The sequence below is a fragment of the Strix aluco genome, chromosome 29, assembly GCF_031877795.1.
Source record: "Strix aluco isolate bStrAlu1 chromosome 29, bStrAlu1.hap1, whole genome shotgun sequence".
NCBI classification, from domain to species: domain Eukaryota; kingdom Metazoa; phylum Chordata; class Aves; order Strigiformes; family Strigidae; genus Strix; species Strix aluco.
Genome location: NC_133959.1, coordinates 3,518,198 through 3,530,634, shown reverse-complemented (window position 1 = coordinate 3,530,634; position 12,437 = coordinate 3,518,198). Strand labels below are relative to the sequence as shown.

The following is a 12,437-nucleotide window of genomic DNA, read 5'->3' as shown; positions in this document are numbered from 1 at the left end:
CCACCAGGCTGCTGCCTGCACGGCTGCACTCATCATGCAGCCCCAGACTGATGTAGCAGACACAGCCAGGCTCAGCCCACAGGTCCTGCAGTGGACATGGCCAGGCTGTGGCTGTCCCTGCCCAGCCACACTGGCCCAGGTGCCCTGCTGTGGCCAGGGAGCACCTTCTGCATGTCCCTGACAGGGCACGTGTCCGGGTGCAGGACACCCACAGCACCGTGGCCTGGTGGTGATGCTCCTGTCCCACATGGCACCCAAACCCTCAGGAGCTGCTGGTGCTGGGAGATGGGGGGTCTTGGCTCTGAGAGGGAGAGAGGGGACAGCCCACCACTGCTTGGGGAGCCGCCGGTGCTCCTCCAAGAGCCCGCTGGGACGCGACAAAGAGCAGAGGAAGAGCTGTGTGGGGTTAGCACAGTGCAGCTTTATTTCCATGGTGGGGGAAGAGGTTCTCCCCCATGGGCTCCAATCACTTAGTACAAAGCTTCTTAGTGGCCCACAGCCATAACCCACCATAGTGTTTGCTAGCCCTGTGGCTAGCTACAGCACCCCTACTCATCAGGCATGGTTCCCACAGAGGGGCAGGAGGACAGCCTTGTTTTCCCCTCGAATGCTTACACAGCCCTTCTGATACCCAGATGCAGGATGGCCAGGGAAGGGCCGGCCACCCCCAGCAACCCCCTGGACACGGGGAGGCCACCCAGATCCTGCTGGAGCAGGGACTGGCCAGAATGGGAGATACCAGTGGGAGGTTGCCAGGCTTGGGCTGGCTGAGGAGCATCTCCCAAGTGTCGTGTGGGACCTTTGATCCCTCCTGGGATCCCAGCAGGGCCACCCAGGCAGGTCTGCAGGTAGCTGCATGACTGCACCTTGCTCAGACCATTTTCACCAGTTGGGCAGGGACACAGGTCACTACGGTGTAAAGCGGAGAGCAGGCTGCAGGGCTGGACGCCGAGAGGGGGCTGTGCATGGGGGGTGTCCTTCTCCCCCTCATTTGTGGGGAAGGAGGGGGCACTTGGGGCTGCCACACAGAGAGGAACAAAGCCAGCACTTGGGTCTGGTGCCTATAAACCCCCTGACAGACACAGCTCAGCTACAGGGACACACACACACACGCACTGGACCACGGTCAGCACTCCCCAGAGGACACAGACGAGGGCGACATGGGGGGCAGGAGGAGGTGGGGGTCAAAGCTCTGGCCTGGCACCAGGCAGAGCCACCCAGACCAGGAGCCCGGTGGGCCGTGGCTGAGGGCAGGTCCCGCCGTGCCCTGCCCCATCGCCTCCTGCCCCTCACTGCAGCACGCGACGCTGCCCGGGGGCACGGTGGGCAGCAGGGACCACGCGGAATCATATCACCTCTCCAACACATCTCTCCAAGAGTCCCGCAGACTGCAAAGAGAACTGAAAAGTGCTTAGAAAAGAGAGAAACCCCTAGAAAACCCACCCCGGACAAGAGCCCGACCTCACCTCCCTGCCCGGAGCATCCGTGCTGGCCCAGGGCAACACCACAGAGGAAGGGGGGGCCGGGGCCGGGGCCAGCTGGGGTGGGAGGCACACAGAGCACCCAGGCTCGCCCCATCCCTGCCCTCTACACCAAGGCGTAGTCAAACTGGCCCCTCTCCAACCCCTCCTTGTGGTCAGTCCAGGAGGAGGCGGGCATGCGGCTGTAGGGGTCCAGCAGGATGCGGAAGCAGCGCACCATCAGCATCACCAAGAAGACGAGGAGGAAGATGACAAAGGCAAAGACAGTTTTCTGCTCAGCATCCATACCCGCAGTGCCGGCTGGGTGCTCAACCAAGGAGGGGGAGAGCAGTTCATAATCCATCGTCGATGCATCATTCATGGCAGAGGCGAGGAGCGCGTGGGCAGGGCGCATTCGGCTGCCCCGGTGCCCGGGCAGCCAGCTTCAGCCTCCCCGCTGTGCCCACGCACCCAGAGCACAGGTTACTCCATAGCCACCGGCGCGGCTACGCCGAGCCCGGGATTCGCTCCTGCCCAAGCCAAGAGCTCCTGGAGGAGAAAGCAGAGATGGTGAGGGAGGAGGAATTGGTCACAGGCTACACCAGCTCTGCTAAATAACCAGCAGCACAGAAGGGTGGGGAAGTTCACAAGTGGATCCCTGGTTTTCTAGCAAGCTCAAGAAGCCTCTTGTGAGGGGTATGAAGGTGTGGGATGGGTGGGCAGCCCAGGGCACTGGCGCAGAGCTTGCCTCTCAAGTCATAAATGCCCAGCAATCCTCTGAGGAGGGTGCCCACCCGTCAAGGCTAGTGCTGCAGGGCCCTTTCGGACCAGGTGCCCTGAATCATAGGAAAATACACACTGAAAAGGACCTCAGCTGTGCATTCAGAGTGGGCTGCTCAAGGCTTTATCTAGTCCGGTCTTGAAGTTGTCCCAAGATGGACACAAGCTTAGAGTTTCCTCACTCCTACTGAGCGACAAGTGTCCAGCTGCTGCGTGTCCCTTGGCACAACGACTGCCTTTGGTTTTGCACCAGGTCTAGAAGGAGCTGAGTCCTGATGGAGAAGGAGAGCACCTACCTCACTGCAGCTGCATGGGGACACTAGCATTGCTATGGCAGCAGAAGGAGGAGAAGGCTGTGTCCAAACAGCCACGTCACTGAGGAAAGATCTCCAGGGTTCAGATTTCTTGGGCTAGGGATGCAAAGCAGAAGGACAAAGATAGCAAAAGAGGTTAAAAGGACCGGTCACTAGGAGTCATAGAAAAACACCACAAGGCACCTCTGAAGTTCTCAGTGTCTCTTGTCAGAGCAGCACTGGATGGAGTTCACCTCGGGGAACATCCACACCAGCCTCCCCTTGCACCATCCTGGAGCCTGAGTGCTCTCAGTGCTGTGGAGACTCCAGAAAAGGAAAAAAAAGCCCCACTGTGAGATATCAGGAAACAGCCAAAGCATCCCCCTGCCCTCCCCGGCAGCGATACTGTCTCTGGGAGCAGTATCAGTGGGAAAGTGAAAGGCAGAGCCCAGTCCCAGATACAGACCAGAGCAGGTTCGGCACGGCTCTGACTCACTTTCCTTTATCTGCAGCTCCTGGAACACCACGAGGAACAGGGCTTGCAGGCTTTAAAAATATTTTCATATAACAGCAGCAAAATAAAGGGCAAGAGCAGCAACAAGGTGAGCACAGCTTTCTACCCCAGTTAGTTGGTACTCTCCCTTCCCAGACACATCTCTGGTGTCTAGACCAGACATGGGGTGTTCTGGCCAGCCCTGCTCCCCCCCGGGACAAAGCACCACCATAACACTGCCCATGGGGGTGGCAAGCCCTGAGCTGGCATCCCTGCACCCACGTTTGGCCAGGGTATCTCCGAACCCCCAAACACCGACCGCCCCAGAACAGCTGTTTGAGCACTTCCACTAACATCAGCTTCCCAGTTACTTGCTGAGGCTCCAGGTCTCACTGGGGGCTGAGGGGGGGCTTTGCCCTGCTTTGTCACGGGTACCCCGTTGCAGGGAAGTACTCAGTGCACTTCCCCAACGGGAAACTGTACCTACAGCACATGTCACGTTAAATTGGCCACCTCTAGCATGACACCATCCAGAAGCCACTCAGACTGTCAAGCTTCCATCACGCTGGGATTTATCCCTCCCCCGTTATATCCTCCAATGAGCACGGGTTGCAGGGATAAGTCAAATAAGGTTCCCACAGCCCAGGTACCACATCAGGAGGGCAGGAGGATGAGTGAACTGAGCTGGAGGAGATTCCATGTGGGCAGGGAGCACTTGGGTCTCCTGTCCCCAGCCAGAGGGTGATGGCTCCATGTGGCCCTACCTGGGGAAGGAATACCTGCCCATGGAGGAGCACTGATGGGACAGAGCATCCTCCTCCTCTCCACAGAGGTCTCTGGAGACAGGCACAGCTCTCTACAGCCTCCATCTCCTCGCAGAGGAGATGTGTGTGCCCTGTGAGCCCTTAGGAACCCCCTGGGCTTTGAAAGCATTGCAGCGCCGGGGCATCGCTGCCTCCCTGCTGATCTCCTCTGTGCTCAGGGGAGATTCATGCTTCCCACGGACACATCTGGGTTAAAAAATCCTCCTTCGTGGTTTTTGGTGCCAAAGATGCTCAGGACAGGCCCTGCGCTTGCTGACCCAAGCACAAATCATGTATCTGGAGATGCCCAACTGACTCTCACCAAAAGTGCAGGGAGGAACAGGCACATTCAGGACAAAATACAAGTTTTTCTGCTAAATATCCCTAGAATTACATCCTATAGTATTCAGGATAAAGGATTTCCCTCACATTTGGCGTGTGTGGTTTCTTCATTACTGTGTGAAGAATCCGATCTTAATTTCCCAGGAATTTTGAGCAAAGCAAAAACCGGTTGATAAGACAGTTAAATGAAGGCAGCTGTTATTTAAGGAACATTTGATTGAGTTTTATTAAGATTCATGTTCCCTTAGTAACTGAAAAGAATACATGAGCAAGGAAATTGCCTAATAGGGACAGAGCTCACAAAGGAAGAGGATCACTGTCAACAATTCAGCAACACTGTGGTGAGATTTTTCTGGGTATGAAACACGAATTAAATGTTAATTTGGGAATGGCAAATATCTAATGAGATATTTATTTAAAAAGAAGTATGGAGCAGTGTTTACCAATGCGGGATGCCATCTGGTATGGAGGGTTCACCCTTCCCACTGCAGACACCTCCAAACTGCGAATCTGAGTGGGCAGCGAAGGGAGGTTATGGGCTCTCAGCAGGGATGGGGCTGCACAGCACTGGCATGACTCAGCCTGCTCTCTGGACTACACCCAGACACTTCTGCTAGTGCCAGCTTATTCCACCCTTTAAGTCCTTGCAGGTTTTTGACCAGGGGTCAAGACCTAGAGATGGGTAGTGGATGGGAAAGCACAAGAGCCTGGAGAAGAGAAGGCTCCAAGGAGACCTCACTGCAGCCTTTCGATACTTAAAGGGGGCTTGTAAGAAAGATGGGAACAGGGGTAATGGTTTTAAACTAAAAATGGGGAGATTCAGAGTAGGTATAAGGAAGAAATTTTTTACGATGAGGGTGGTGAAACCCTGGAGCAGGTTGCCCAGAGAGGTGGTAGATGCCTCATCCCTGGAAACGTTCAACGTCAGGTTGGACAGAGCTCGGAGCAGCCTGCTTGAGTTGAAGACGTCCCTGCTCACTGCAGGGAGCTGAACTAGATGAGCTTTAAAGGTCTCTTCCCACCCAAACTATTCTATGAAGTGTCCAAAGCAGAATCAGAGCCTAATTAGGGAAAGCAACTGAAGAACATCTTCTGTGCCAGCCAGAAAGCAATTTCTGGATACTAACATTTCGGGTATTGCTTACTTCCAATTTACAGCAGAGTAACCTTGCTCAAAAAAATCTGTTCCTCCTTCAAGCAGTTTACTCCCACCACCAAATAAAAGATGAAGCTGGTCGCCTTGGCAAAGCCGTGCGTTAGTGCACAGCCCGTGCTCCGGGAGCTGGCGCACAGGGGACGGTGAGCGGGGACCCCAGCTCTGGATCCAAGGGACGAGGCAGCTTCCCAAGTCATGGGTAGATTTGTCTCAGGGTGCTCAGAGGTTAAGTCAGCTTTGCAGCACCTGGCACTGAAAGGTGGGCGTTTTATCAGCAGGAATTAAAAAAGACCAACATGATCTGCACAGTAAAGCAGAATTGCACCAGAAAGGCTTGATCTGCTCAAAGAATGAAACTGGAAGATGACAGGACATAAGCCACAATGAAGTGGGGTTTAATTGCATGGTGTCATGGATGCAGTCCAACAACTAGGGAATTACTCAGTTTACAGACTTTTAAATATACCCAACTTAGAACTTTTATAACCAAAAATAGACATTTACAATTATATAACAATAAGAAATGAGACTAATGTCTTAAAAGGAGAAAGTGGAGCTAATTTTGATGGAGGAGAGCTAGGAGGGGCTAAAATACTTAAATTCAGGTGAAGCTTTCATAGAGACCAGAATAAAATGACTGCACACAGAATAAGAACTAAAGCAAATTCATTAGGACGGTGCTAAAATAACCCTGCTTTGAAAAGCACAACCCTACTGCTGCTCCCCGCACAAATCTGAGACACCTAGGAGAAAAATCCGGAAGATAAGATGCATCCAGGGTCCTGGGAATGTCTAACAAAGATGGTTCTGTGGTCAAAACGAGCCGGGCAGGGGAGCAGCGTAGCGTACACACCACCATGATTCAGGGCTCCGGCAAAGGGCTGAGGGCACGTCTGCTGCTCCGGGGGGGTCTCAGAGGACGCAGCTCCGAGGGCTCCCCTTGGTTAATATTCATCGCAGCGCTGCACATGGTGCACAACCGCCTGTTGCAACCAGACAGCAAATGCGATCGCCAGGGAGATAGGAAAGCAAACGCCCTCGCAGGGATTGCAGGCAAACAAGTTTCTGCCTAAGCAGGAGGATTTCTAGGACCTAAGCTCCTTAGAGATGGGAAAAGGCTTTACTTGCGAGTGCAGCAGGGCTGCGGCGCTCCCTCCGTCGTTCCACTTCTGCGCTCCCACAGCAAAGGGTCCGTCTGCCCCAGGCGGGTCCGGTGGCCTCTGCCGGGATGGAGGCAGCCGGGCGCCTTTCTGGGAAGTGCACCCTTGTGCTTGGCACCCGCAGCCGGAGCTCAGGAAGCAGCTGAATTCTTTGCAGGGTTTACGTTGCCTTTTTCAGTCAATGCTGCTGCTGGGTCAAACAAACGAATGCCGCTGGGTTACTGCATGGCTGCCAGCGTAAGCACAGCCAGAGGCTCTGCCAGGGGAAGCTGAACTTCCAGCGGGATGCAGACCCGTGGGGCGAAGAGCTGCCCTGTGTCCTCAGAGGTATTTCTGCCCCATATTAAAGCACATTGTGAACCTCCTGGCTGGCAGATGCTGAACACAGGGCTGTGTTCTCCAGCTGCTTTACAGGATGCACCTTGGACCTGAGAGCAAACGGGGCTGGGACTATCCAGATGCATTTCTGTCTTCCCTTCCTATCCATCCCAAAGCCAAATTGCTGCGTTGTCCCTGGAAATCTGCTTCTGTCTTTGCCACCAACTGCTGGTGCAGGGCTCACGCAGGGGCCATCTCCTCTGTCCTCCCCCAGCAGACAGCCAGGCCCAGCAGGAACAAAGTCGTTTCCCATTTCAGGGATCCAGTCTGCCGGGAGAGCAGCGTGCGCAACCCCGCCTTGCCAGCTCCCCTCTTATTGCTGCCAGGGAGGCACCCGAGCCTTCACCCCAGCACCTCCACTGAACATCCCTGGCAGGGAGAGACCCTCCTGTCCCTGTCGAGGTGGGTACATACATTGTACAGACAATGCTGTGCCCCAGGAGGGATGCTGAGACCCCCCCCTCCACCTTGAGCCTGGCTGTGTCCAAACCACTCATGGGGTGCATCTCACCCCGGCCGTACAGGCAAACACCAGGCAGCTGCCCAGCGACAGGCAGTTCCAGTCTGCCAAGGTACCACAGCCCACGTCTGGGCTCCCTGTCTGTTAATGCTTGTTACCTACAGCAGGATTCTGGGGCTCCTTTGTGAAGCCTCTCAGCCCCTCTCCATCACCTGGCCCTGTGAGGGCTCAGTGTGGGGACAGACCAGGACATGTGGGGTCCAGGAGACATTCTGCCGTGGGTCTGGACCAGCTGCCAGGACCCACACCCAAGGAAGATTCCAAATCTCAGCAGGATCCCCCAGTTGGCCTGATGTAGACAGATGCTCCCTCACGCTCTAAAGCCTGCTCACAACATCTCTCTTCAAGCACCTTCCACGACAAGGAACGGCAGGACAGGCTGGGAGTGCAGTCCAACCCAAAACCCTGATGTAAGAGCTTGGCCAGTCTTCTGCTAAACCAGCCCACGGCTAATGGGAAGGCCACCTTCTCCACCACCGCTTCTCCAAACCCATGCAGCCACCATAGACGGGCTCTCCCAGCCAGGCAGCTCTGCTGGGCGGGGATGCAGCCATGTCCAGCAGTTAGGGGAAGATGAACAACCCACGGACATGGGGGGGAGAACCGAGCAGATCAGGCCAGGGCAGGAGCACGAGACACTGAGTGTGAGGGATGTCCCATCCACTTTTTGGCAAGTGAAGGAGGCAACTCTTCAGCCCAGTTCAGCCCAGCCCCACCTAAGCCCCCAAATCTGAGGCTCTGTGATCCCTGGTCCCCATGGGTGGGCACAGGAATCGCAGCCAAGTGCAGGGCTCTGCAGCACACCCTTCACGTACTTCCTCTCCATGGTCACACAGAAATCCCACCACTGCCAAACCAAGCCACCCGGGAAGAAGATAAACCCCCAGGTAAGGCTGCTCCCACCCATGCCATGCCATGCCATGCCATGCCATGCCATGCCATGCCATGCCATGCCATCCCATCCCAAAGCCTCCTGCCCTCTCCATCCAGACATGACAACCGCCACGAGAAGCTATTACTGGATCCTAGCACCCGACAAACAGAGCCAGCCCCATCTCCTGAGCCCACCACCACAGAGGGTGGGGGTGTCCCTGGCAGCTGAGCACAGAGGTAACTACCCCCCCTTGTACTCCCCGGCTCTGCTCCCCACAGCGTGAGCACTCAAGAGGGGACGGGGCATGGATGGTACCTGGCTGGCACGGACTCCCGGCTCCATCACTTGCCATCTCAAGGGAAGGAGCAGCCGCCTCTCTCCTGGAGAGCGCACAGGGAAGGCAGCTGCTCTTCACTCACGCTGGAGCGGGTTCCTATGGCGATGCAGAATCAATTATAATAAAAGGTGGAGCACAGCAATTGGAGATGAGGGAAGTTTCGTGAGCTGCCTGCCTGGGAAAGCCAGACCGTGGGAGAGCTCTGAGCCTGCCCATTGCCAGGCTACGGCTCCTGGATCCCCGTGTTCCCCTCCAAAAGCCCCTCTAATCCCCAGGGCAACACAACTGCATCACTGCCCCTCCAAGACATCCAAGACCTCTGTCTGCTCACAGTGTGGACCTGCTGATGGCACCTGCTGAACGCGCAGATCCCCGTGAAAGAGAGAACAGAAGAGAGCTCAGGTCCTGGTGTACAGGAGCCCGAAGGGGGTAGAGACAGGTAGTAGTAGGAGAAGACTTCATGTGAGGGAATCCAGGGAGGACACCCACTGCTACCTGATCTGGAGGAAAACGGACTCATCCCTCCTCATCCAGGTGTTCAGGAAGGGGCAGAAAAGACTCCAACTGGCTGTTGGAGGCACCTAGAAATGTGGATTAGATGCCAAGGTTGCATGTAGCTGCTGGGAGCTGATGCAATCCCTCCCCATGTTCCTTCCTCTTTACAATTTCAGCAATTTCCCCAGTGCAAAAATTCATCCTGCAAAAATTAATCACCAAACCATAAAAGCAAACTCCTCTATGTGTAATGGTTCCAGAGGAGCATAACTGTGAACCCCAGCCCCTTCAGCACACTGCAGCATGCCCCCTTCCTACAATGAGGTGATTCATTGTAAATATCTGGAAATAACCACCCAATTTCCTGCGCTATCCATCTTAGCTGCTAATTGAAATGGTTTTTCTGAAAAGTGCCTACAGAGAGCATTCTCACACTTAATCAGTGCAGGGAACGCTCACTGCCTGGGGCAAAGGGGACATAGGCCACATTAGTGGCCTCCCTGTAAAATTAATATTGCTTTGCCAGTCACCTGTCCTGTGGCAGGACTGGGAGTGTGTGAATGAACAGTTCCTGAGGGCCGCCTTCACAGACACCCACGGGAGAGTTGTGGGAGCCTTTGGGGCTCTGTGGTGGCACTGTTTGTGGAGCTGTGAGCCCTGCGAGCCACAGGACCTGATTGTGTCCAGGATCCTTGGAGTCCCACTGCTGATGTGTACCCACTGGCAGAGCATCCTCCATGCACCCCAACCCAACTCAGCCCAGTATAGCCCAGCCCAGTCCATTCCAGTCCAGCCTAGTCCAATCCAGTCGAGTCCAGCCCTGCCAACTCCCATCTAACCCTCCCTTTGGCCTCACAGCCATGATTTTCACGTGTCTTGTGCACCATGATTAGCCAAGTAACCCGGCCACATCCTGACCATCACAGCTCTCAGCCAGGCTGAGACCTCTGAGTGGGTCACACACCAGCACAGTGTCCAAACTCACGAGAGCAGCTGGTCCCCGAGAGGATGGCACGAGTTTTCACCATTTCCAGCTGTTGCTTGTTTTTCAGACCCAAATTTCTGTGGGCTTCTGTGGGGTTCATTTGCCCACCACCCCACCCATCCCCGAGTGACTGTGTCTTTCCCAGTCACCCTTTGCCCCAGGCTGCTGGGCTGCGAAGACAAGGGAGTGCAAACCAACCCCTCTCCAGGTGCCCTGGCACTTTGCATGTTTTCCATGAGGAAGTCTGCTCCAGCCTTTGCTACCATTTCTAAGCCAGATCCATGGAGAGGGGGCCTCAACGCCTCCCCAGCCTTTCCCCTCTCTCAGGAGCCAGCTGGGTGCAATTCACAGAGCTGCTGTGGAGACCCAGGCTGCAGCCAGCACCATGCACCAGCCCAGCAGGACCATCCCATGTCCCTGGGCATCCTCTGTCCTGCCGCTCCTGTGTCAGACTGTGACAGCAGCTCTGCTCCACGGTGGAGACTGTGGCTGCATCTCAATGAGCTCCTGCTGATTCTATCTCCTTTAAACTGATGAGGGTTGTTTGTGCAAACACAATTACTTCAGCTGAGGGCTCTCCATGAGCCGGAGCCATGTTACGGGTTGGACAGGATTTCCCTTGCTGGGATTGTCTCCAGCAGAGCAGGCTGCATCTGTGACACCGACCGCTCTCTTCGCACGGAGCAAGAGCCAGGAGGAGCAGGAAGAGCCCTGAGCATGCAGGTGTGCAGCAGTCCCAGCCCACACCTTCCCGAAAGCACAGGGAATAGAGTATTTGTGAGCAGCAGCAGAGCCTGGGTGCAGTGAAGCCCCTCACTGTGCAACCTGGTTTGCTCTGGAGTCTTCCCAGAGGAGCACGAAACCACACCAGGCATTGGGGACACTCCTTGCTGCAACAGTGGCAGCAACTTTTACTGTTCTGCCTGGTGGCATCTTGCAGAGACCAAGCAGGTCTCCTCTGGCCCAGAAGTTTCCAGCACTGCAGGCAAAGAGCTCGCCAGAGCAAGGCTTCCTGACCAAAGCAACAGACCTTGTGCTGGGACCCCCCAGCTCTGGGGTGTGTGTGGGGACAGCACATCTCTCTCCTTCAAGGATGTGGCAGCAGGACAGGCACAAAATGGCTTTAGTGACTACACATGTGGATTCCCCAGGACCAGTGACTCTGGGCAAGTCACTTTACAGCCCAGCCATAGTGTGCCCAGGACCCCTGGTCCAGCATACGCAGGACACCAGCACTACGGGACACAGAGCAAGGCCTGTAGTGTACACGGGGTGTCGACCTTGTGTCTCCCAGGACACCTGCCAGCAGCTGGATGGGTATTCGTGTAAACTGATTGCATGGACGTAAAGATTTCAGCTGTATCGCACTGCTTGAGCTGGCCACCTACACTCCAGACAGGTGGGAAATATTTTTTAAAAAATAATGATACAAAATAATGAAACACCTTAACCAGGATGTGGAACCGGTGCAATAGGTGCTCTGCATTGTGAACGGCAGCTGGGAGCTGATGTAGTGTGTGCTGTCACCTGCACACCAGAAAGGGCTGCACAGCCCAAAGGTTAGAGCCCAGGAAACCAGGAGTGGACAATGCCACCGTGCCTATACCTACCCTAAGAAAAACCTCATCCTGGGACCTGCTGCCTGGGTTTCCTCTGCCTGCTGCCAGAGGAGGTGGAAAAATCCCCACAAAGAGAAGAGCAACACTGAAGCACTCAGAGTCCACATGTGGACCACGGCCCACCACGCTCTGAGAGACGCGGAGCTTCCCTGAGCCCCTGGGCAGCCCCTTCACACCATCTGCACCTCTCCTGCAGCCCCAGCACGGCTGAGCCCATGAGCACCCGACCCGCCCGCGCACACGAAGACGCGTCCCAGCCTTTGAGAGCACTGAGTCCTCTTTTCTTCTAGTTTTATTTCCTACCCTGAGCTGATCCTTGCCCTTCCAAGCACCGTGCGCTCTTCCTCTGTCCCTGAGCAGACAAAGAGGAGGCGCTGGAAGCCTAACTCCAACTGCTCTAATACTTTTGTCTTGAAATTAATTCCCCCCCACCTTAAGCCTCTTTTAAAAAGTACATGCCTGGGGGAATCGCTATGTTGGGAGCTTCCCACTCTGCCCTCACTTTTTGGAAGGGTTTCAGAGCTGGAGGATATCCTTCTGCTGAAGATTTTGCCTCTTGTAACAAAAAAAAGCTGGATGAGCCTCAGGGAAACTCGGGACACCAGTTCCCTGAGGCACACAGAAGATTCTGGCATTCAGAAATATCGATCCTGACTGCACTTCAGAGCACGGATTTCACACTGCACCACAGCCTGCACAGTCACTGCCCCAGCAAAGCACCAGGAGGGGTGGTCCGGGCTTC

General features: G+C 55.3%; 1 protein-coding gene across 4 annotated transcripts in view; it reads right to left on the bottom strand.

Moving 5' to 3' along the window:
* Positions 1-401: 401 nt before the first annotated feature.
* Positions 402-12,437, bottom strand: part of CTXN1 (cortexin 1) — a 43,162-nt gene continuing 31,126 nt past the window's right edge. Inside the window, exons 2-5 of one of the 4 annotated variants that reach the window (XM_074808602.1) lie at positions 8,575-8,692; positions 6,452-6,677; positions 2,537-2,650; positions 402-2,009 (exon numbers count right to left, since the gene is read on the bottom strand). In XM_074808602.1, coding sequence (XP_074664703.1) covers positions 1,588-1,875 — 288 coding nt within the window. In that variant the 5' untranslated portion in view covers positions 1,876-2,009; positions 2,537-2,650; positions 6,452-6,677; positions 8,575-8,692 and the 3' untranslated portion in view covers positions 402-1,587. The remainder of the gene's footprint in view (positions 2,010-2,536; positions 2,651-6,451; positions 6,678-8,574; positions 8,693-12,437) is intronic. The other 3 variants (XM_074808601.1, XM_074808603.1, XM_074808600.1) reach the window with 3 other exon arrangements.